We start from the raw sequence: 22,900 nt of genomic DNA, 5'->3' as shown, positions 1-22,900 counted from the left end.
TCTATAACACAGGGATGATAATGTTGTTATAGGGTTATCAGGATTGAATTAGATAGAGTGTCACAAGTGCCCACCTATGTGAGGAGTATAATAAATGATATTATTCACAAGCTCTCCTGATGCATTATCCAAACTCAGAAGTTTGGTTCACAAATACCTGTTCCAAGCATTCCCTTTTGCTTTAGGAGTTATTTATTTGTGCATGTTAAACACCTATTTTGAGAGTTTCCACTCTCTATTTGAAGTTAAGATCATGAATTTTAAAGTTAATGATCAATCTCTTTTACGGTTTCTGTATTTTTGTATTTTAGGGTTGTATTTCCTCAAACACAGCTTTCATTAACAAAATACAGAAAAACATGTAAGTATTAGAAATACCAACATCGTTTTGCTTTATAGCACTTTGGGGCATCCTTGTTTGGGAAAATTGCCTAGTATGTAGGAAAAGAATATTTTCTTTCTAATTGCAGTGCAGTTACTAAAAATTAATCTTTGAGTCAGAGAAAAACCTCCCAAATTCTTTAGCTACTCGTTCTGTTTCTGTGCTTTGTGGAAGATGTGTATTGTATTCATATGGTGTGATTGAGTGAAAGCTGTAGTAAGCCTTTCAAAAATCTAAAGGTAAACTGTAAATAGAGAATCAAGCAAAGATTTTCACAACAAGGGCTCAGCATAGGGAGGCCCAGGAACTTTCGAATTAGACAGTCTAGCTACAGCCCCAAAAGCTCAATCTCTTGTTGTCTCATGTGACCTTGGGCTGGCCTCAGGTTTCTCACCTAAAAAACAGAACCATTCAGTAATGTGAAGATTAATTGAAATGTCACATAGAGCACTTAGTGCTAGGCATATGGTAAAGTGCTCAATAATTATTAATTATCTTTATAATAATACCATTATTAAATGAGATTAACCAGTTAAAATTTCTCCAAATAGAATTACAGCATAATAAATTTTTTTCTTTGTTCTTGAGACTTTGGTTCCAACATCAACAAATTAGAAATCTCTTTGATGACAGAGAGTTAGAAAATTAGGAACTAGAAAAGATACCTTAAAGCGAAGGCACAGAAACTATTTTCACAATGCAATTTTGTCAAGTATTAAAAGGCATTAGAGTGAGTAATCGTAAGCCTTAGAACTATACTCCAGTATCACTTATGAGGAATAAAGCATATGCTTTGGAATAAAGTTATCATGCCAGAGCTAAAACTGTACATGAATGTGTTAGGCCTGCATTCAGCTACAATAAACAGAAGACTCAACTTGGAAGTATCTCAGTTAGATTATTTTTCCTGTATAACAGGAAGTCTAGAAGTAGGCAACTCTTGGTGTTGATTCATTTCAGGATTTCTGCAGTTATGTTGGTCTTTCTCTCATATTTTTTGTGCTATAGTATAAGATGGCTGCTCTAGTCCCAGATTTCTTGTCCAATTTTACAGTAGGACGAAGGGAGTAAAAAGAAGGGAGTACCAGCTGTATCTTTCTCTTTTATCAAGAAAAATGAGAACCTTCCAAGAGCCCTTAGAAGACTTGCACTTACATCTCACTGGTTAGAACTGTGTCATATGGCTGCCCCTGGTCATAAGGCAGTCTGGGAAAGCAAGTAGCTCTTCTGGGGTTGGATGCATGGCTGCTGTGAATCTAATCAGGATTCTGATGAGGAAGGAGGGTGTCCTGCAGTAAGTGTGGGCTAGGTACTACCTTATGGGTTCTGCCACACCAGGTAATGAAGTGGTAGTACTCTAGTTTTTTTCCTTCTCATGAAAATTATTTTGTATCTCTTTGATTACTGGTGGAAACCAAAGGTCAAGACACAGGAGGCTTACATTACTAACTTGGAGTCAAAAAGTTATTAAACAGTTGGATGGAGAATCAGACATCTATCCTCTTTGACACATAACAGCAGTACATGTTAATTTTTCTGATCCATGAAAACAGGATATCTTTCCATTTGTTTATCTCTTCACTTTCTTTCATCGGAGTCTTACAGTTTTCAGAGTACAGCTCTTTCACCTCTTTGGTAAAATGTGTTCCTAAGTATTTTGTTGTTTTTGATGCTATTCTGATGAGACTGTTTTCTTTCTTTCTCTGGATAGTTTGTTGTTAGTGTATAGAAACAACTGATTTCTATATATTGATTTTATATCCTGCAACTTTACTGAATTTATTGGTTAGTTCTATCAGTTTTTTGGTTGAGTCTTTAGGGTTTTCTGTATATAAGATCATATCGGTAAATATAAACGGTTTTACTTTTTCCTTTCCGATTTGGATGCCTTTTATTTCTTTATCTTGCCTGATTGCTCTAGCCAGGATTTCCAGTACTGTGTTGAACAAGAGTGCTTAGAGTGGCACCCTTGTCTTGGTCCTGATCGTAGGGGAGAAGCTTTCATCCTTTCACCATTGAGTATGAAGTTAGCTATAACCATATGGTAAGTATATGGCCTTTGTTATGTTAAGGTGTTCTCCTTCTATTCCCAATTTGCTGAGAGTTTTATCGTGAAAGGATGTTGTATTTTGTCAAATGCTTTTTCTGCATCTATTGAGGGGATCATATGATTTTTATCTCTTGTTCTATTAATGTGATGTGTCACACTTACTGATTTGCATATATTGAACCATCTTTGTATCCCAGGGAAAACTCCCACTTGATCATGGTGTAAGATCCTTTTAGTGTATTTTTGAATTCATTTTGCTAATATCTCGTTGAAAATTTTTGCATCCGTGTTCATCAGGGATATTGGTGTGTAGTTTTTGTTCCACATAGTGTCCTTATCTGGCTTTGGTATCAGGGTAATGCTGGTCTTGTATTTGGGAGTGTTCCCTCTTCAATTTTTTGAAAAAGTTTGAAAAAGGTTGGTGCTAATTATTCTTTAAATGTTTCATAGAATTCACCAGTGAAACCATATTGTCTGGGGTTTTCTTTTTTGGGAGGTTTTGTATTATTGATTCAATCTCCTTATACATTATTAGTTTACTCATACTTTCTATTTGTTCCTTTTTAAAGATATTTATTTATTTATTTGGCTGAGCTGGGTCTTAGTTGCAGCACGTGGGACCTTTAGCTGCAGCATGCGAACTCCTAGTTGTGGCATGAATGTGGGATCTAGTTCCTCGACCAGGGATCGAACCTGGGCCCCCTGCATTGGGAGCACAGAGTCTTAGCCACTGGACCACCAGGGACCACCACTGGGCCACTCTTTCTGATTTGGCCTTGGTTAGTTGTATGTTTCTAGGAAATTATCCATGTTTTCTAGGTTATCCATTTTGTTCGCATATGGGTTAATCTGCATGTAACTTACAGTCAGCCCTTCATATTCTCGAGTCTTCCACATCCCTGAATTCAACCAACCATGGACCATGTAGCACTGTAGTATTTACTACTGAAAAGTATCTGCATATAAGTGGACCTGTGCATTTCAGATCTGTGCTGTTCAAGGGTCAGCTGTATTTCTGTGGTATCACTTGTAATATCTCTTCTTTAGTTTCTGTTTTTATTTATTGAGTGTTCTCTTTTTCTTAGTTTAGGTAAAGGGTTTGTCAATGTTTAAAAAAAATCTTCTTAAAAAACAGCTCTTAGGGACTTCCCTGGTGGTCCAGTGGTTAAGACTCCATGCTCCCAATGCAGGGGCCCAGGTTCAATTCCTGGTCGGGGAACTAGATCCTGCATGCTGCAACTAAAAGAGCCCGCATGCCGCAACTAAAGATCCCGTATGCTGCAATGAAGATCCTGCATGCCGCAACTAAGACCTGGTGCGGCCAAATAAATAAATGAATATTAAAAATAAATTAACTAATTAAAAACAGCTCTTAGTTTTGTTAATCTTTTCTATTGTTCCTCTAGTTTCTATTTCATGTATTTTTGCTGTGATCTTTGTTATTTCCTTTTTTCTGCTAATTTGAGCTTGGTTTATTCTTTTTCTAGTTCCTTGAGGTATAAAGCTAGGTTATTTATTTATTTAAGACTTTTCTTTTTCCTTACTGTAGGTATTTATCACTATAAACTTCCCTCTTAGAACTGCTTTTGCAGCATCCTATAGTTTTGGTAATGTTGTGTTTCTGTTTTCATTTGTTTCAAGATATTGTTTGATTTCCCTTTTGATTTCTTTGACTCATGGGTTGTCCGGGAGTATGTTGTTCAATTTCCTCATATATGTGGAATTTCCAGTTTCCTCTTGTTGTTGATTTCCATTTTTATACCAGTGTCAGTAAAGATACTTGGTATGATTTCAGTCTTCTAAATTTGGTTAAGACCTGTTCTGTGCCCTGTCATATGATCTATCCTTAAGAATATTCTGTGTGTACTTGAGAAGAATGTATACTCTGTTGTTGGATTGAACATCTTATATATGTCTGTTGGGTTCATTTGGTCTAACGTATGGTTCAAGTCCAGTGTTTCCTTAGTGATTTTCTGACTGGATGACCTACCCATTGCTGACAGTGTGGTATCAAAGTCCTCTATTATTGTTGTATTGTTGTCTGTTTCTCCCTTTAGCTCTGGTATTATTTGCTTAATATATTTAGTTGCTCTGGTGTTGAGTGCATATGTATTTCCGATTGTTAATGTCTTCTTCAGAGGAGTTGACCCCTTTATCTTTATATAATGACCTTTGTTTCATGTGACTGTTTTTTACTTAAGGTCATTTTGTCTGGTATAAATACAGCTACCCCTGCTTTCTTTTGGTTTCCACTTTGTGGGATGTCTTTTTCCATCCTTTCACTTTGAGCTATGTGTGTTCTTAAAGCTGAAGTGAGTCTTTTGTAGGCAGCATATATAGTTGGGTCTTGTTTTTTATTCATCCAGCCATTCTTTGCCTTTTGATTAGAAGTTCAGTCTACTTATATTTATAGTGATTATGGATATGTAAGGACTTACTAGTGCCATCTTTTTAATTGCTTTCTGGCTGTTTTGTAGTTTTCTTGTTCCTCTTTGACTCTTGCTGGATTCCTTTGTGAATTGGTGATTTCCCACCATTGTATGCTTCTGACTCCCTCGTCTTTATCTTTTGGGAGTCTACTCAAATTTTTTGCTCTGTGATTTTCATGAGATACATAAAACATTTTATAGCTATAACAGTCTATTTTACTCGGATAACAGCTTAATTTTAATCTCATACGAAACACCTACCCTTTTACTCTTCCACCTTTTATGGTTTTTTATGTCACAGTTTGCCTCTTTCCATATTGTATGTTCATCAGCAAGTTATAGTAGCTGTAGTTACTTTTGATACTCCAGTTCTAATCTTTATTCTAGTGTTAAGTGTTAACACACCATCATATTGCAGTGTTCTGAATTTGATTTTATATTTATCTTGATCAGTGTATTTTTTATGTTTCACATTACTAGTTAGCCTCCTCTCATTTCAGCTTGAAGAACTTCCTTCAGCATTCCTTGTTAGACAGCTCTAGTGATGATGAATTACCTCAGCCTTTGTCTGGGGAAGTCTTTATTTCTCCTTCATTCCGGAAGGATAACTTGGCCACAGGGAGTTTTTTGGTTTTGTTTCTGTTTTTTTTTAATTTTTGGCTGCGCCGCACAGCATGCAGGATCTTAGTTCCGCGATCAAGGATCGAACCTGTGCCCCCTGCAGTGGAAGCGCAGAGTCTTAACCACTGGACCGCCAGGGAAGTCCCCACATGGAGTCCCCAAATGGAGTATTTTTTATTTTTTTATTTTTTGTTTCATCACTTTGAGTATATCATCCCACGTTCTCCTGGCCTGTAAGATTTCTGCTGAGAAATTCACTGATGTCCCATTGGACGTTCCTTTGTAGGTTACAGTCTTCTTTTTCTCTTGCTGTCTTTAGGTTTCTCTTTTTGTGTTTGATTTTTGATAGGTTTATTACAGTGTGTTTTGGAGAAGGACAATTTGGGTTGACGTAATGGGGTAATCTGTTTATTAACTTCATGAACTTGATGTGCAGATCTCTTCCCAGGTTTGGAAAGTTCTCAGCCATTATTTCTTTAAGTAAGTTTTCTGCCCCCTTTCTCCCTCACTTTTCCTTCTGGAACTCTAATGATTTGGCTGTTGGTTTTTTGAGGATGTCTCATAGATCATGTAGGCTTTCTTCACTCTTTTTTATTCTTTTTTCTTTTTTCTCTTCAGACTGGGTTCTTTCTAAGTTCCTATCTATATTGTTGATTCTGTCTTCTATTTGATCTGCCAGCTTTTGATGCTCTCTATTGCATTTTTCATTTCATTCATTAAATTCTTAAGCTCCACAATTCTATTTGTTTATTTTTCAGTGATTTCTATTTCTTTGTTAAATTTCTCATTTTTGTCACATACTGTTTTTTTTATTTCATTGAATTGTCTTTCTGTGTTTTATAGCTCATTGAGTTTCCTTAAAACAGCTATTTTGAATTCTTCATTGTGTAAATATTAGATTTTCACGTCATTACGTTTGGTCACTGGAAGATTATTGTGATCTTTTGGTGATGTCATGTCTTCTTGATTTTTCATGTTCCTGGACCAGCAGGAGCTACATTCCTTTAATGCCCTGGGAATCTTATATGCTGCTCTCTGACTTGCTCCCTCTCCCCAGGCCTGGACTCCCTCTGTAATGCTCTGGATGCATTATGAGAAATGAGAGAAATAGGTCTCTTCATCAGAGTCCTGCACAGATTTAGAAACCAGGCAGTCACTCAGTGGCTCTCCCTTTCCCCAGATGGAGAAATAACGGGCCATCTATTTAGCCATATGCTATACCTGAACATTAGGTGATGCCGGCAGAGACAAGCTGTTACTCTTACCCACTTGAGTGGACCCAAACTCCTTTTTCTCTTTTTCCTCCAATGGAGTGTTGGTACTTCTCCTCGGGAAATCTGGACTTCCACAAAGGCTATCTCATCCGAAGGTGACTGCCTAAGTCACTGTTCTGCCTGCACTCCCAGACTGTAGCTGAGGGGCTGGAACCGATTCAGTCTCCTGTAGGTTTCACAGCTGGTACTGAAGTCTCTCTGCTTATTACCTAGTTCTCTAGTGGGCTAGCTTTGCTGTGTGTCCCTTGGTGTATGGTGCTGCATTCCACAACTCACACGAAGGCACTTCCGTTGGTGGATGGATGCCTCATTTTTGTTGTTAAAGGGGAAAACAAAAACAAGGGATGTGTTGTACTGCCATGATGTTGATATTACCCTGGTTTAGGTTTTCAATATTTATACTTCTTAATTTTTTCCTGAATGTACACAAGAGGTTTCTGGATCAGAGATTTCTTATTTACTAGACAGAAAATAACCAGTGAGTGGATCCCTGTCTCACGTCTTACCTCTTTGGCAGTGAAAGCCAGGTCAAATGTCCTACATACACAAAGTCTGTATTGTAGGCAAAGAATGAAGAAAAACAAGTTTTCTCTGCTTTTTATACAAGGGAAGGAGACAACTGTCTCTCCTTCCCTTTTTGAGAGAGTTTCATTGGAAATATCAAAGTCTTTGGAATATAAATAACTCTCTCTGTGAAAAGACTGGCCCGTTTGTCTTCAGTTCTATGACTGGGAAGGGTTTCCCTGCTCTAGCTTCTCATCCCCTTTGAAATGTACACACAGCCCTCCGGGGTTAAGTAAAACCTCTCCGGGGCTTTTACAATGTATACTATTGTAACTTAATTCCTAAGGTTGCTTTTAGTCCAGAATCCCAAATTTCAGTAAAATTTGGCCTGAAAACCCTAACCTGTCCAGTAACATGAAAATATTTTCCCTGTAGTCCCACAGAGGGATGTTTCTTTATGATAAAATCTGTCAGGAAGATCTAGCGTTCCTAGGTTTGTCTATGCCAAATAACAGAACTACAAGTACACTAAAGAAAAAAAAAGCAGAATTAAAGGGAGAAACAGACAATTTCCCAGTCACAACTGGAGATTTTAATACACCTCAGCAATTGATGTAACAACTGGAGTCTTCAAAAATCATCAAAGGCAGAAAAATCTGGACAACACTGTCAACTACATGTTTAAGAATACTGATAAATTTCCCTTGAGAAAGATCACCAGCAGTGAATAAGAATACCTGTTATCTTAGCTCCTGGCAGCCTTGGGAGTTAACATTTTAAAATTTTTTTATTATTTGTTAATCTGATAGGTAAACCATAGTTTTGGTACTTACTTGCATTTCATTAATTGCTAAGTGATTGAACATTTTTGCATATGCCTGTCATTTGATTTTTTTTCTTTTTATAAGGTACATTGATAATTTTAAGTGTATTTCTGTATTGTTATATAGTTTTATTTATAATATTTTATATTGCACATATTTCCCCTTGTCATTGACTTTTAAACCATCTCATGTTTTTTAACTTAAAGAAGTTAAAATGTTTGTGTAGTCAGATACATCTCTTTCCTCTTTTTTTGTTTTTTAGTTTTTTCCTTTGATTTCTGCAACTTTTTTTTTGTGGTTATACAATACTTATGACTTAGAGTCCATATAGGGCATTCTAATTCTCCTTATGACTTAGAGTCCATATAGGGCATTCTCTCATTTTAAAACTTACCTTGTAAAACCAAGGTAGACTCCCTCCAACCAATGAAACACTGAAATGGGCCAGGTAATATAATTTCTGTCTGTTTTTACAACTTAGACTGGTAGTTACTACAACATTGTCCTATTCTTGTGCAATTTAATTTTATGTCTTCTTTTGGTTCTCAGATTATTAATAATTTCACAAGGCGGATCCAGACCAAAATCAAAGATCTTCTACAGCAAATGGAAGAAGGGCTGAAGACAGCGGATCCACATGATTGCTCTGCTTATACTGGTTGGACAGGTAAGCCTCTGGGATATAAGTAATTGATATGTTTTATTTTTGGATTATGATATGTAAGCCTTGGATCTGAATTCTTTTTCTTTTAAAAGTCAAAGGTTTATACCTTTTAAAAGAAGTCCTGAGCTATCTTCATTGATGAGATGCTTTGTAATTTTATTTCTAAAGAAATTCTTTCTGCCTGAAGTTTGAATGGCATATGAGTTTGTATGTCATATTTTTGTAACATTAATTATCTGACCTAATTTATGGCTGTTTTTGAAAATGTGTTAAGATCAGCTTTTTTGTTTGCTTTTGGGTCTTTGATCTTTGCAACAAGATATATTTGTGTGATTTCTCTGGCCCGATACGTATGAACGATTTAACCTACTTTTTGTACTCATTTACATCATTTGTACACATAAAGATTTTGATTTTGATTCTGATAATAATAATTAAACAAGCAACCAGTAATACATTTCACATCAAAAAACTTAATTTCAAAATGAATTTGCCTTAACTAATCTTTACATTCTTTTTATTATTTTACCATGTAGCCATAATATTGTCGTAGCTCTTTAGGGAATATAAAAGAAATGAGACAGACCTTGTTCTGAGGGATTAGACTGCAGTATGAGCATTGCTATCGTTATAGCCTTTTCTTGCTAAGTTTTTATAGTTTAGTCAGTGAACAGTATGGGCACAAGTGTACATGTTGGAGTCACCAAGAGCTGGCACTTGTCTTTGCAGTGCACGCTCAAACTTGATGGCCCTGATCTTTTTTATTATTTGTGTTTATATTTGTACTCATTTATGCGATGCTTTATTTATTATTTGCCTGTTATCAATACAGTAGTACATAGTAACATTAGAATTGCAAACTTTTATACCCAAACAGACATGGAGCTAGTTCTCTTACAGAGCCAAAGAAACTTATCCTAAATGTAATTTTTAAAAAATATTTATTTATTTATTTATTTGGCTGTGTTGGGTCTTAGTTGCAGCACGCGGAATCTTTGTTGCAGCATGCGGGATCTTTAGTTGCAGCATGTGAACTCTTAGTTGTGGCTTGTGGGATCTAGTTCCCTGACCAGGGGCCGAACCCGGACTCCCTGCATTGGGAGCGCAGAGTCTTAGCCACCAGACCACCAGGGAAGTCCCCTAAATGTAAAAGTAAATAGTTTTGGCTAACTTGAAGTAAAATACAGAGAATAAGGTTATCTTGAAAGAAAAAACAGTTATTAGTAGCACAGTTTTCCCCCTATAAAGTCTTTTACTTAAAGCATTTCTTCTTGTTGAAAAGGGGTTTTAACTCCATGATTGTTAGGTCCCAAATTGGCTATGCATCAGAATTATCCAGAGAGCTTTATAATAAACAAAGACAATCAGCCTCCACCCCAGGACAGTTACATCAGGAACTCTGGGGGGAGGATTCTAAGAATCACTATTTCTTAAAAATCCCTGGTTGTTGTCATTTTTTGGAATCACTGAGAGAGTCATCATGGAAGTATTTGGTTTGAATGATTTCAAATAATATTTAGGACTTTGGAGTTCATGTAACTGTGTGGAATTCACTTACACCCCTACCTCCCTGTCTTTTCTCCTTAAACTGTACAATATAAGAATAAATGAAGCACCCCAAATTTATCCCTTTAGCAAAAAGTGAGATAGAGAATATACACAAATAATAAGGGGTGAAAAACAAATAGCATCCAGAATAACTATGGAAAGTCACAGTGGCAGAGCCAGTGAAGAAAGACAGAGGATCCAGGGCTGGCAAAATCTGTCCCACCATTCCCCACTTTCCCAATTAACGAGTAATTATTCCCAGAAGGAGTGAGACACACCCTGAGGGGGATCTTTTGAGGGCGTATCTAAGTGCAAAGTGGGCAAGTAATGCTGGACAAAGCAGAGAAAAAAGGTGTTTAGGGTATACAGGGAACAGGTTTCATTTTAGACTTTCTATAAAAGCGTTATTCTGAAAAAGAGGGGATTAACTTACAAAGCAGAAGCTGCATTCCTGGTGGCACTGGCTAATGGTGTAGGTAAGGAGAGAAACAGCAATGATAGGGGCCCTCCTCAAACAAGAAAGAATATGAGACTCAAAGGAAATCTGGCTACCAAAAGTCATCATTTATTAACTAAACTGTTCATCACTTACTAAGAAGAGGATGCCTTTCAGATTACAACTACCCTAACCATTTTCCTCTTCCTGTTAATAGTTGATCCAGAAAAATCTATCTGTTTTGAATTTAAGAAAAAAAATTTACAATTATTTACATAATATTAGGAAGAAGAAAATCAGATTTTGTCAGCAGAAGAAAACACACCAGGAAAATTCTACTACAAGATGGAGAAAAAGGGCAGTACTTTCAACATTAATTTTGTAAGTTAATTATGCAATATAGTCACAATGCAGAAATAAAGTAACTCAGAGAAGAGATGGCAAGACAGAAAGGTGATGTGAAATAAGAATTGACAGAACTAAGGAAAGAAATTAAAGGAAAAGGCAAAATCACTTCAGAAATGAGGACCAAATTGCAAGGAGTTGAAGAAAGAACTGGCACCACAGAAAACACAGCAATACCATAAAAGGAAAAAAATCAAACTGGAGAAAAACTTCCAGTTTCTGGTCTGATGTGTAAGGAGTTTAGAAGTCACCACTTTGTCCTAAAAAGTTAAAAGCTGAACTAACTGAAAAATCAATAACTTTTCTAAGATCCATCAGAGAAGTGGGGTTACATGACAAACGGCTACACCAAAAATAGCAATAGACAGGGAGATTCAGAAAATCACAATTTACTGGAGCAGAGACCTACAAGGAGAGATCTCCACAGGAGCCCAAACTGTAATTGATTAATTGCTAGAAGCTCAGTGTGGGCAAATATGAGAGTTAAAAAAACTCTAGGAGGACCCAATCATAGGGAGGCACCCACACTTTTGTGAGGTTAACTTTGGAGTTATCCCAGGTCCTCAGTGTGAATATTGGAGAAAAATCCTCTCATGCCTCTGGTTGGGGGAGGGGAAAAGGAACCATTCTGAAATATGCTAGAGCATTCTGTTCTTAACAAGGCCAGCCTTCAGGAGAAACTGTTTTACCAGAGCCTCGCCTACTGGAGTTTTATCAGAAACTAACCTACCTGGAGGAAGGGTAGTAGCCAACTCCAGCTCCCTCTAGCCATTCTGTCCAACCTAAGGGGAAGAAGACACAGAAGCACTGGTGGAGTTCATGGTCCAGGGGCACATGTTCATCAAAACACTGAGACCTGGTCATAGGACCATAGAACGCTTCCACTCCCCCACTCCTTACCACTCCATTACTAGAGGACTATTTGTTGCAGCTTCTTTTACCCAGTACATTATGTCCACCTTTCAATAAAAAAATTACAAGACATACTGAAAGGCAAAAACAAACCAGTTTGAGGAGACTAAACAAACATCAGAACCAGAATGAGATATGGCGGGAATGTTGGAATTATTAAACCAGGAATTTTTAAATACTATGATGATATGCTAAGGATTTAATGAAAAAAGTAGACAACACGCAAGAACCCATGGATGATGTAAGCAGAGAGATGTAAATCCTAAGAAGGAATTGAACATAAATGCTAGAAATCAAATAAGCTATAACAAACAAAGAATTCCTTTGATGGGCTCATTTAGTAGACGAGACACAGCTAGGGAAAGAATCACTGAGCTTGAGGATATGGCAGTAGAAACTTCTAAAACTGAAAAAAAGCTGAAACCCCCCCCCCAAAACCAGTATCCAAGAACTAGGGAACAATGACAAAAGGTTCAACACTTGTGAAATGGTAATACCAGAAGGAAAAGAAACAGAAAGAATCAGAAACAATATTTGAAGCAATAATGACCAGGAATTTTTCCAAATTAGTATACACTAAACCACAGGTCCAGGAAGCTCAGAGAATACCAAAGAGGATAAATGCCAAAAACAAAGAACAAAAAAACAAAAAACCTGCATCTAGGCATATAGTATCCAAACTTCATAAAACCAAAGATAAAAAATCTTGTAAGAGATACTTGCTCCCCAGTGTTCATTGCAGCACTATTTACAATAGACAGGACATGGAAGCAACCTAAGTGTCCATTGACAGAGGAATGGATGAAGAGGATGTGGTACATATATATGATGGAATATTACTCAGCCATAAAAAAGAATGAAATAATGCCTTTTGCAGCAACATGGATGGACCTAGAGATTGTCATACTGAGTGAAGTAATTCAGACAGAGAAAGACAAATATCTTATTACTTATATGTGGAATCTAAAAAGAACGGGTACAAATGAACTTACTTAGAAAACAAATAGAATCATAGATGTAGAAAACAAATTTATGGCTACCAGAGGGGAAAGGGGGGAGGGAGGGATAAATTGGGAGATTGGGGTTGACATATACACACTACTATGTATAAAACAGATAACTAATAAGGATGTATTGTATAGCACAGGGAACTCTACTTAATACTCTGTAATGGCCTATATGGGAGAAGAATCTAAAAAAGAGTGGATATATGTATAACTGATTCACTTTGCTGTACAACTGAAACTAACACAACGTTGTGAATCACCTATATTATAATAAAAATTTTTTTTTAAATCTTGAAAGAACACAAAAAAACTGCCCTATTATAGAAAAGCAAGGATCAGAATTACACCAGACTTCTGTTCAGCAACAATGTAAGCAAGATAGAATGGAGTGAAATACTTAAGGTATTGAGAGTTTAAAAAAAAATTTTAAATCCTAGAATTTTGTACCCTGCAAAATTATCCTTAAAAGTGAAGGAGAAATAAAAGCTTTCTCAAACAAAAATCAAGGGAATTTGTTGCCATTAGACTTGATTTTCAAGAAATGGTAAGCCAAATCCTTCTGAGAAGGAAAATGGTATTGGTTAGATACTTGGATCTATGTTAAAAAAGGGAAGAACTTCAGAGTATGAATAAGTGAAGGCTAAATAAAAACTTTTATTTTTCTTATTCTCAGATGATCTAACGGATCAAAATGTGTGTTCAAAATAATAGCAATAATGTGTTCAATTACATATGCTTAAGTATATGTTTATATGTATGCATATATATATATGTTTATATGTACATGTTATGTATAAGTAAAATGAATGACAGCAAGATACAAGAGGTAGGAGGAAGGAATTAGGAATATTTTATTATTATAAGATACTTGGCTCTACCCATGAAGTGGTACAGTAATATTTGAAAGTGGAGTGGGATTAAACAAGAAAAACATCACATCATATAAATAGATGCAGAAAAAGCATTTGACAAAATCCAGTGGCTATTCGTGATTAAAAATTCTCAGCAAACTATGCATAGATGGGAACATCTTCAACTTGGTTAAGAACATCCACAAAAAAAGTACGCTGTATTTAATGGTAAAACACTCAGAGCTTTCCTGCTAAGATCAGCAACAAGGTAAGGATGTTCCCTCTCACCACTGCTCTCAGCATCATATTTGAAGTCCTAGCTAATGTAATGAGACAAGAAAAGGAAATAAAAGGTGTATGGATGGGGAAGGAAGAAATAAAACTACCTTTGCAGATCACATGCTGTTCTATGTAGAAAATCAGAAAGAATCAACAAAAAAGAATCTCCTGGAACTAATAAACAGTGAGAGCAGGGTTGCAGGATATGAGGTAAATATACAAAAGTCAGTTGCTTCATTATATACCAGCAATGAATAAGTGAAATTTGAAGTAGAAAACACAGTACTGTTTACATTAGCATCCCCCCAAAATACTTAGGTATAAGTCTAACAAAATATATGCAAAATCTATGTGAGGTAAACTACAAAACTCTTATAAAAGATATCAAAGGGGAGCTAAAGAGAGATATTCCATATTCTTGGATAGGAAGACTCAATATGGTCAAGATGTCAATTCTTCCCAACTTGATCTATAGATTCAATGCAGTGCCAATCAAAATTCCAGCAGGTTATTTTGTGGATATCAGTAAACTGATTCTAAAGTTTGTATGGAGAAGAAAGAGACCCAGAATATCCCACTCAATATTGAAGGAAAAGAACAAAGTTGGAGACATGATGCTATCTGACTTTATAAGACTTATAAGACTATAAGACTTATAAGCTACAATAACCAAACCAGTGTAGGACTGGTGAAAGAATAGAACAGAATAGAGAGCCCAGATATAGACCCACATAAATATAGCTACTGATATTTGACAAAGGAGCAAAGGCAATGCAGTGTAGTGAAGATGGTCATTTCAACAAATGGTCCTAGAGCAACTGGGCATCCACATGCAACAAATGAATCTAGATACCTTTCAAAAGAATTAGCTCAAAATGGATCATAGACCTAAACATAAAATTCAAGACTATAAAAGTCCTGGAAGATAACACAGGAAAAAACATAGGTGGCCTTTGGTACGGCACTGACTTTTTAGATACAACACCAAAGATGTGATCTGTGAAAGAAATGTAGGCATACCTTGGGGATATTGTGGGTTCAGTTCCAGACTACCACAATAAAGCGAGTATCGCAGTAAAGTGAGTCATATGAATTTTTTGGTTTCTCAGTGCATATAAAAGTTATGTTTACAGTACATTGTGCACTAGTATCATGTCCAAAAAGAACAATGTACATATGTTAATTTAAAAATATTGCTAAAAAATGCTAACCATCATCTAAGCATTCAGTGAGTCAGTCTTTTTTGCTGGTTGAGGGTTTGAGATATTGTGAGAATTGCCAAAATGTGACACAGAGACACAAAGTGAGCAAATCCTATTGGAAAAATGACTCTGACAGACTTGCTCAATTCATAGTTGCCACAAAACTACAATTTGCAAAAAACACAACATCTGGGAAGTGCAGTAAAGTGAAGCACAGTGAAATGAGGTATCCCTGTAAATGATAATCTGGGCTTCTTTAAAATTCAAAACTACCTGCAAAAGAGAATGAGACAAGCCACTGACAAGGAAAAAATAATTGCAAAAGACATATCTGATAATGGACTTTTACCCAGCGTAAACAAAGAACTCTTAAAACTCAACAGTAAGAAATGAACAACCTTATTACAGAATAGGTAGAATGCATGAGCAGACACCTCACCAGAAAAGATATACAGATGGCAAGTAAGTGTATAAGAATGTGTTCAACGTCTTATGTCATTACAGAATTGCCAAAATTCAAAACACTGACAGTACCGAATGCGGGTGACAACGTGGAACAACCAGAACTCTCATTTACCGCTGGTGGAAATGCAAAATAGACACACTGGAAGACAGTTCAGAAGTTTTTAACACAACTAAACATACACTTACCATATGTGCCAGCAATTGTCCTCTTTTTTACCCAAATGAACTAAAAACTTAGGCCCACCAAAAAACCTGCACATGAATGTTTATAGCAGCTGTATTCATAATTGCCAAAAGTTTGAAGTAACCAAGATGTCCTTCAGTGGGTGAATGAGTAAATAAATGGTGCATCCAAACAAGGAAACACTATACAGACTTAAAAGGAACTGTGCCACAAAAAGACATGGAGTAAACGTTAATGTATATTTCTGAGCTTCCCAGGTGGCGCAGTGGTTAAGAATCCACCTGCCAGTGCAGGGGACACGGGTTCGAGCCCTGGTCCGGGAAGATCCCACATGCTGCGGAGCAACTAAGCCCGTGTGCCACAACTACTGACCCTGTGCTCTAGAGCCCACGGTCCACAGCTGCTGAGCCTGCATGCCACAACTACTGAAGCCTGCGTGCCTAGAGCCCGTGCTCCACAACAAGAGAAGCTACCACAATGAGAAGCCCGCGCACTGCAACAAAGAGTAGCCCCCACTCACGGCAACTAGAGAAAGCCCACACACAGCAACGAAGACCCAATGCAGCCAAAAAATTAATTAATTAATTAATTAATTAATTAAATTGTATATTTCTAATTGAAAGAAGACATTCTGTAAAGGCTACATACTATGTGATTCCAACTATATGATATTCTGGAGACTGTATAACTGTGAAGACAATAAAAATGGTTAGTGTTTTCAGTGAGCTAGAGGGTGAAGGACAGATGAATAGGTAGAGCACAGAGGATATTCAGGACAGTGAAACTGCTCTGGATCATTGTACAGTAGTGGATACATCTTATTATACATTTGTCCAGACCCACAGAATGTACAACACCACGAGTGTACCGTAATAAAAACTATGGGCTTTTGGTGAAAATGATGTGTCAGTATCAATTCATCAATTGTAATAAATGTACCACTGTGGTGTGGGATGTCAGTAGTTGAGGAGGGAGGTATATGACAGAAATATCAACAGGGAGAAAATCACATTGGTATCAAACCTCTAAGTGGCCACATTCAGAAGTTCACCAGCAGGGGCTTCCTTGGTGGTCCAGTGGTTAAGTATCCACGCTCCCAATACAGGGGGCCTGGGTTCGATCTCTGGTCAGGGAACTAGATCCTGCATGCCGCAACTAAGATCCCATGTGCTGCAGCTAAGACCCGGCACAGCCAAATAAATATTTTTTAAAAAAGAAGTTAACTGGCATCCTACAAGATATTCAAGGAATGAAAATATGAGGATAAGACGTTAAATCCAGCTAGGTTACTGCCCTCCAGGCATATGAAATATAACAAAAGGTATAACAGGAACCTAGGAAATATTTTTATCAAGAGCATTCCAGAGGACTCTACTAGTGTAGTAGTTGACAAACAGTGGCTCATGGGCCAAATCTGGGATACAGCCTGTTTGTTCACGGGCCTTGAACCCAGAAGCGTTTTTATTTATATTCTTAAGAATTTTGAAATAAAAGAAAACCCGACAGAGACTAAATGTGGCCCTTGAAGCCTAACCTAAAGATGATTATCTGGCCTTTATGGAAAAAAAAATTTGCTGATTCCTGTATTAGAGGACTAGCCAAGATATGATTGAGGAAATGGGCATAATTTTATAGTGACATTAATTAGGAACAGAAGTTTGCAGATAGGGGAAAAGGGCACAAAAACATAAATGAAATCGGGAAGCCTTAAAACAGAGGAAAATTTAGGGACTTCCCTGGTGGTCCGTTGGTTAAGAATCCGCCTTCCAATGCAGGGGACACAGGTTCAATCCCAGGTTGGGGAACTAAGATCCCACGTGTCACAGGGTAACTAAGCCCATGTGCTGCAACTCCTGAGCCCGTGTGCTCTAGAGCTCATGCACCACAGCTAGAGAGCCCACACACAACGACTGCTGAGCCTGCGCACTCTGGAGCCCTCATGCCTCAAGTAGAGAGCCCACGTGCTCTAGAGCCCTAGCGTCACAACTTAGAAGCCTGCGCACCACAGCGAAAGTTTCCGCATGCCACAATGAAGATCCCACATGCTGCGACTAAGACCCAATGCAGCCAAATAAATAAATAGATAGAGGAGATTTTAGAAATCACATGACTACTTTTCACTTTACAAAAATTTATTTCACAATGTAACTTGAAATGGATAATTCTCTGTGAATACATAATCTACCAAACCTGACCCTAGAAGAGATAGGACATGTAAACAGACAAAATTCCAAATAAAAATTTGAGAATGTTGTCAAATATTTACCCAAAAATTTCACTGGGAAATTATACCAAACCTTTACTAAAGGACAGGAAATCCTTAGGAGTGACAACAGTAAAATGGTGGAATAGGAGTTTTCTACTGTCTTCCTCCCCAAAGAACACTGATTTTGATAATTATACACAGATGAGAGTACCTTTCTGGGACCCAAGAGTCCAGTGGAGGAGTTACACAATACCATTGGGCGGGGTGGGGGGGGACACAAAACAAAAACTGAGATTGGACACATTGAAAAGGGTAAAAGGAAAATTTTCACTTCACCTGTGTCACCCCATCCCCAAGGTGGCACAGCTTAGTGCCAAGAGACACATTCAGCCTGAGATTTCTCCTACAGGGGAAAGTGAGAACATGTGAATGAGTGCCTGGCTTCCCCAGCTATGTGGGAAGCTACAAAGGATACCCACTTCTTTCTCATCCCTTTCAGAATACAGAGGAGATCTTCATGACCAAGGGGCAAGGAAGGGCTGAGAGCATAGCAACCAGGGCTCAGAATTCAACAAGGGATGCAGGTCCACTAGCCACTTTGAGGACTCCATCTGGAAGCCTGCCTGTGAGCCACTGGGGACACCTCACCAGTGGATCCCCCAGTTAGCCCATGGTTACCTCCAACGTCCTGCATTCCTCACCCACACACTGATCCGCCCCATAACTGTGTGAGCCCTTGAGGGCAGTGTGTGCAAACCTTAGTGGACAGTTAGTGAGCATGGGCAGAAAGCTGGCCCAACCCTGCAGAATTGGGAGAAGGCATAGACACTTGAGCATCCCTCACTGCCCTAGGAAAGCAAACAGGAGACTGTCAGCACTCAGCTTGGCTTTGTGGAATCAGGAGAAGGCATACAGTCTTAAGAATTCTCCCCTAACAGGGAACAAAAAGTGTGGAGCAGGCATATCCATAGAGAAGGCCTGAGAAAGCCTGAGAATCTGTAATAAGGCTGACAGAAGACATTTCATTCCTGAAGGCTGTCAGTAAAGACCGGAGGAGGTGACTGTGTCTTCAAATGCTAAGACAGCAACACAAGACTTCAAGGAAAATGAAAGATCAAGGAAATATAACAGCACTAATAATTTATAATTTTATAATAAAATAATTTGCCAGTAACCACCCCCAAAGAAATGGAGGTTTATGGTGTGCCTGATAAAGAATTCAAATTAGAGGACTTCCCTGGTGGTCCATTCGTTAAGAATCCGCCTTCCAATGCAGGGGACATATTAATGAAGTCAGGAAAACCATACATAAACAAAACAAGTTTAAGAGAGAGAACCAAGAACGAAGTGTAGAGCTGAAGAATATAAATGAATGACATGAAAAGTGCAGTAGAGAGCAGCAGCAGAATGAATCAACAAGAAAAAAAATCTGTGAACTTGAAGGCAGGTCATTTGTAATTAACCAGTCAGCAGAAAAATGTAAAAAGAATGAATAAAAGTAAAGAAAGCCTACATGAATTAAGGGACATAATCAAGTAAAGCAATTAATGCGTTATAGGCGTCACAGAAGGAAAAACAGGGAGAAAGGGGCAGAAAGTTTATTTAAAGAAATAATGGCTGACAATTTTCCAAATCTGGGGAGAGAGTTAATGATGTCCATAATTTCCCATACAGACTCATCCCAAAGAGGACTTTACTGAGACACGTTATAATAAAACTGTCTAAAACCAAAGACAGAGAATTTCCAAAGCAGGAAACAAAAATCTGCTTACGTACAAAGGAACCCCAAGAAAGCTATCAGAAGATTTCTCAGCAGAAACTTTACAGGCGAGGAGAAAGTGGGTTGATGTATTCTAGGTACTTAAAAAAAAATGCCAACCAAAAATACTATATACCTGGCACGCTGTCCTTCAGAAATGAAGGAGAAATACTTCCACAGGCACACAAAAGCTGAGGGAGTTCATCACAAGTAAACCTGCCTCACACGAAATGTTGAAATGAGTTCTTCAAGCTGAAACAAAAGGATGCTAATTAGTAACATGAAAATATAAAACATACTGTTATAAGCAAGTGTGTAGTCAAATCCAAATACTATAGTAATGTAATATGGTCATGTAGTACTTAATTTTACTACAAAAGTTTTAACAGAAGTATTAAAATTAACTATAGCTACAATAATAATTTTTTACTGGATATACAACATAAAATATGTAAATTTGTGATGTCAGAAACATAAGATGTTGGGAGAGGGGAGGAGAGTTTTTGTACTAGCTTAAAATAGAACGTTGTAAGATGTTTTATGTAAATCTCATAGTAACTACAAAGCAAAAACCTGTAGTAGATACACAAGCAATTGTTAAAAAAAAGAAAGGAATTGAAGCGTACCAATAGAGAAGATCATCAAATTGCAAGAGAAGACAGCTAGAGAGCAAGAAAGGAACTACGGAACAGCCAGAAAAATAATAAGATAGCATTCGTAAGTCCTTACATTATCAGTAAGTACTTTAAATCTAAATGGCTTAAATTCTCAAATCAAAGACAGAGTGGTTGAATGGATAAGAAAAACTATGTGCTGCTTACAAGAGACTCATATCAGCTTTATGAACATAGGCTGAAAGTGAAGAGATGGGAAATTATATTCCATGCAACTAGAAACCAAAATAGAGCAGGAGTAGGTATACTTATGTCAGAACAAATAGACTTTAACTTCCAAAACTTTAACAAGAAGCAAAGAAGGTCATTATACAATGATAAAGGAGTCAGTTCATCAAGAGAATATAACTGTTGTAAATATATACACACCTAAAAATATAGCGAATACTAACAGTTCTGAAGGGGAAAATATACAACAATGCAACAGTAATAGGGGATTTCAAGATCCCTCTTCCAACATCGGACAGGTCATCTGCATTATCAATAGGAAACATTAGAATTGAGCTATGCGTTAGACCAAATGGATCTAACAGACATATACAGAATATTGCATTCAGTAGCAGCAGAACACATTCTTCTCAAGTGCGTACAGAACGTTCCTCAAGATGATCATGTGTTACAACTCAGAACAAGTCTCAACGAATTTAAGAAGATAGAAGTTATATCAAGTATCTTTTCCAGCCACAGTGGTAAGAAACTAGAAATCAGTAATAGTAGGAAAACTGGAAAATTCATAACTATGTGGATATTAAAACAGAAAGCTCCTGAACAACCAGTGGGTCAAAGAATAATCAAAGGAATAGCAAAAAATATCTTGAAACAAATGAAGATGAGAGCACAGCATATTAAAACTTAACAGGATGTAGCAGAAGCAGTTCTAAGAGGGAAGTACCTTGCAGTAAGCAACTACATTAAGAGAAAAGAAAGGTCTCAAAGAACCTAACTTTACACCTCAGGGAACTAGAAAAACAAGAACAAACTAAACCCAAAGATAGCAGAAAGGAGATAAGAAAGATCAGAACAGAAATAAGTGAAATAGAAACCAGAAAGCAGTGGAAAAGATCAGTGAAACTAAGAGTTGGTTTTTCAGTAAATAAACAAAATAGGCAATTTACCAAGCCTAGCTGAGAAAACAAGAGAGAAGATCCAAGTAAATAAAATCTGAAGTAAAAGAGAAGACATTATACTTGATACCACAGAAATACGAAGGATCATAAAACACTACAATGAACAATTATAAGCCAGCAAATTGGATAACCCAGAAGAAGTGGATCAGCTCCTAGAAACATACAGCCTACCAAAACCGAATCATAAAGAAACAGAAAATCTAAACAGACCAATAATGAGTAAAGAGATGGAATCAGTAATCAGAAACCTCCCAACAAAAGCCTAGGACCTGATGATTTTACTGGTGAATTCTGTCAGACATTTAAAGAATTAATACCAGTCCCTCTCACACTGTTCCAAAAAAGCTGAAGGAAAGAAGAAAACTAAAGGTCAGTATCTCTGATGAACCACAGATAACAAAAATCCTCAACAAAATACTAACAAACACAATTCAAGAGCACATTAAAAGAATATGCATGATCAGTGGGTTTTATCCCAGGGATGCTAGGATGTTTCAACATACACAAGTCAATAAATATGATACACAACATTTACAGAATGGAGGATAAAAATCATGATCATCTCAGTAGATTCAGAAAAAGCATTTGATAATACTCAACATACTTTCATAATAAAAACTCTCAAATTTGGTACAGAAAGAATGTACCTCAACATCACAAAAGCAATATATGATAAGCCCACAGCTATCGTCATACTCAAGGATACTTGTACTCAGCTAATAATACTCAGTGTTTCCTCTAAGATCTAGAACAAGACAAGGACGCTCAATCTTGCCACTTCCATTTAACATAGTACTGAAAATTCTAGGGGGGAGCAATTAAGGCCTGCCCCAAAATAAATAAATAGATAGATAGATAGATAGATGGCATCCAAATCAGAAGAAGTAAAATTGCTTCTGCTTGCAGATGACATAATCTTATATGTAAAGAACCCTGAAGATCCACCAAAAAAATTTGTTAGAACTGATAAATTCAGCAAAATTGGAGTATATAAAATCAATATACAAAAATCAGCTTTTTCTGTACATTAACAACAAACTATTGAAGAGAGGAACTAAGAAAACAGTTCTGTTTACAATAGCGTGAAAGAACAATAC

At 37.1% G+C, this 22,900-nt stretch overlaps 1 protein-coding gene across 3 annotated transcripts in view; it reads left to right on the top strand.

The window, feature by feature from the left end:
• Window positions 1-22,900, top strand: part of LANCL2 (LanC like glutathione S-transferase 2) — a 60,227-nt gene that overhangs the window by 9,329 nt on the left and 27,998 nt on the right. For 2 of the 3 annotated variants that reach the window (XM_022593169.3, XM_022593168.3), the window contains exon 2: window positions 8,634-8,751. In XM_022593169.3, coding sequence (XP_022448877.1) covers window positions 8,634-8,751 — 118 coding nt within the window. Of the gene's footprint in view, window positions 1-311; window positions 362-8,633; window positions 8,752-22,900 lie in introns of those variants that run through there. The other variant, XM_030761492.2, reaches the window with a different exon arrangement.

This window comes from Delphinapterus leucas, chromosome 9 (assembly GCF_059928025.1).
Source record: "Delphinapterus leucas isolate spDelLeu-1000000601 "Yukka" chromosome 9, BTC_Dleu_Yukka2, whole genome shotgun sequence".
NCBI lineage: Eukaryota > Metazoa > Chordata > Mammalia > Artiodactyla > Monodontidae > Delphinapterus > Delphinapterus leucas.
The sequence above is the reverse complement of the archived record's forward strand: the minus strand, read 5'-3'. Positions and strand labels throughout refer to the sequence as shown.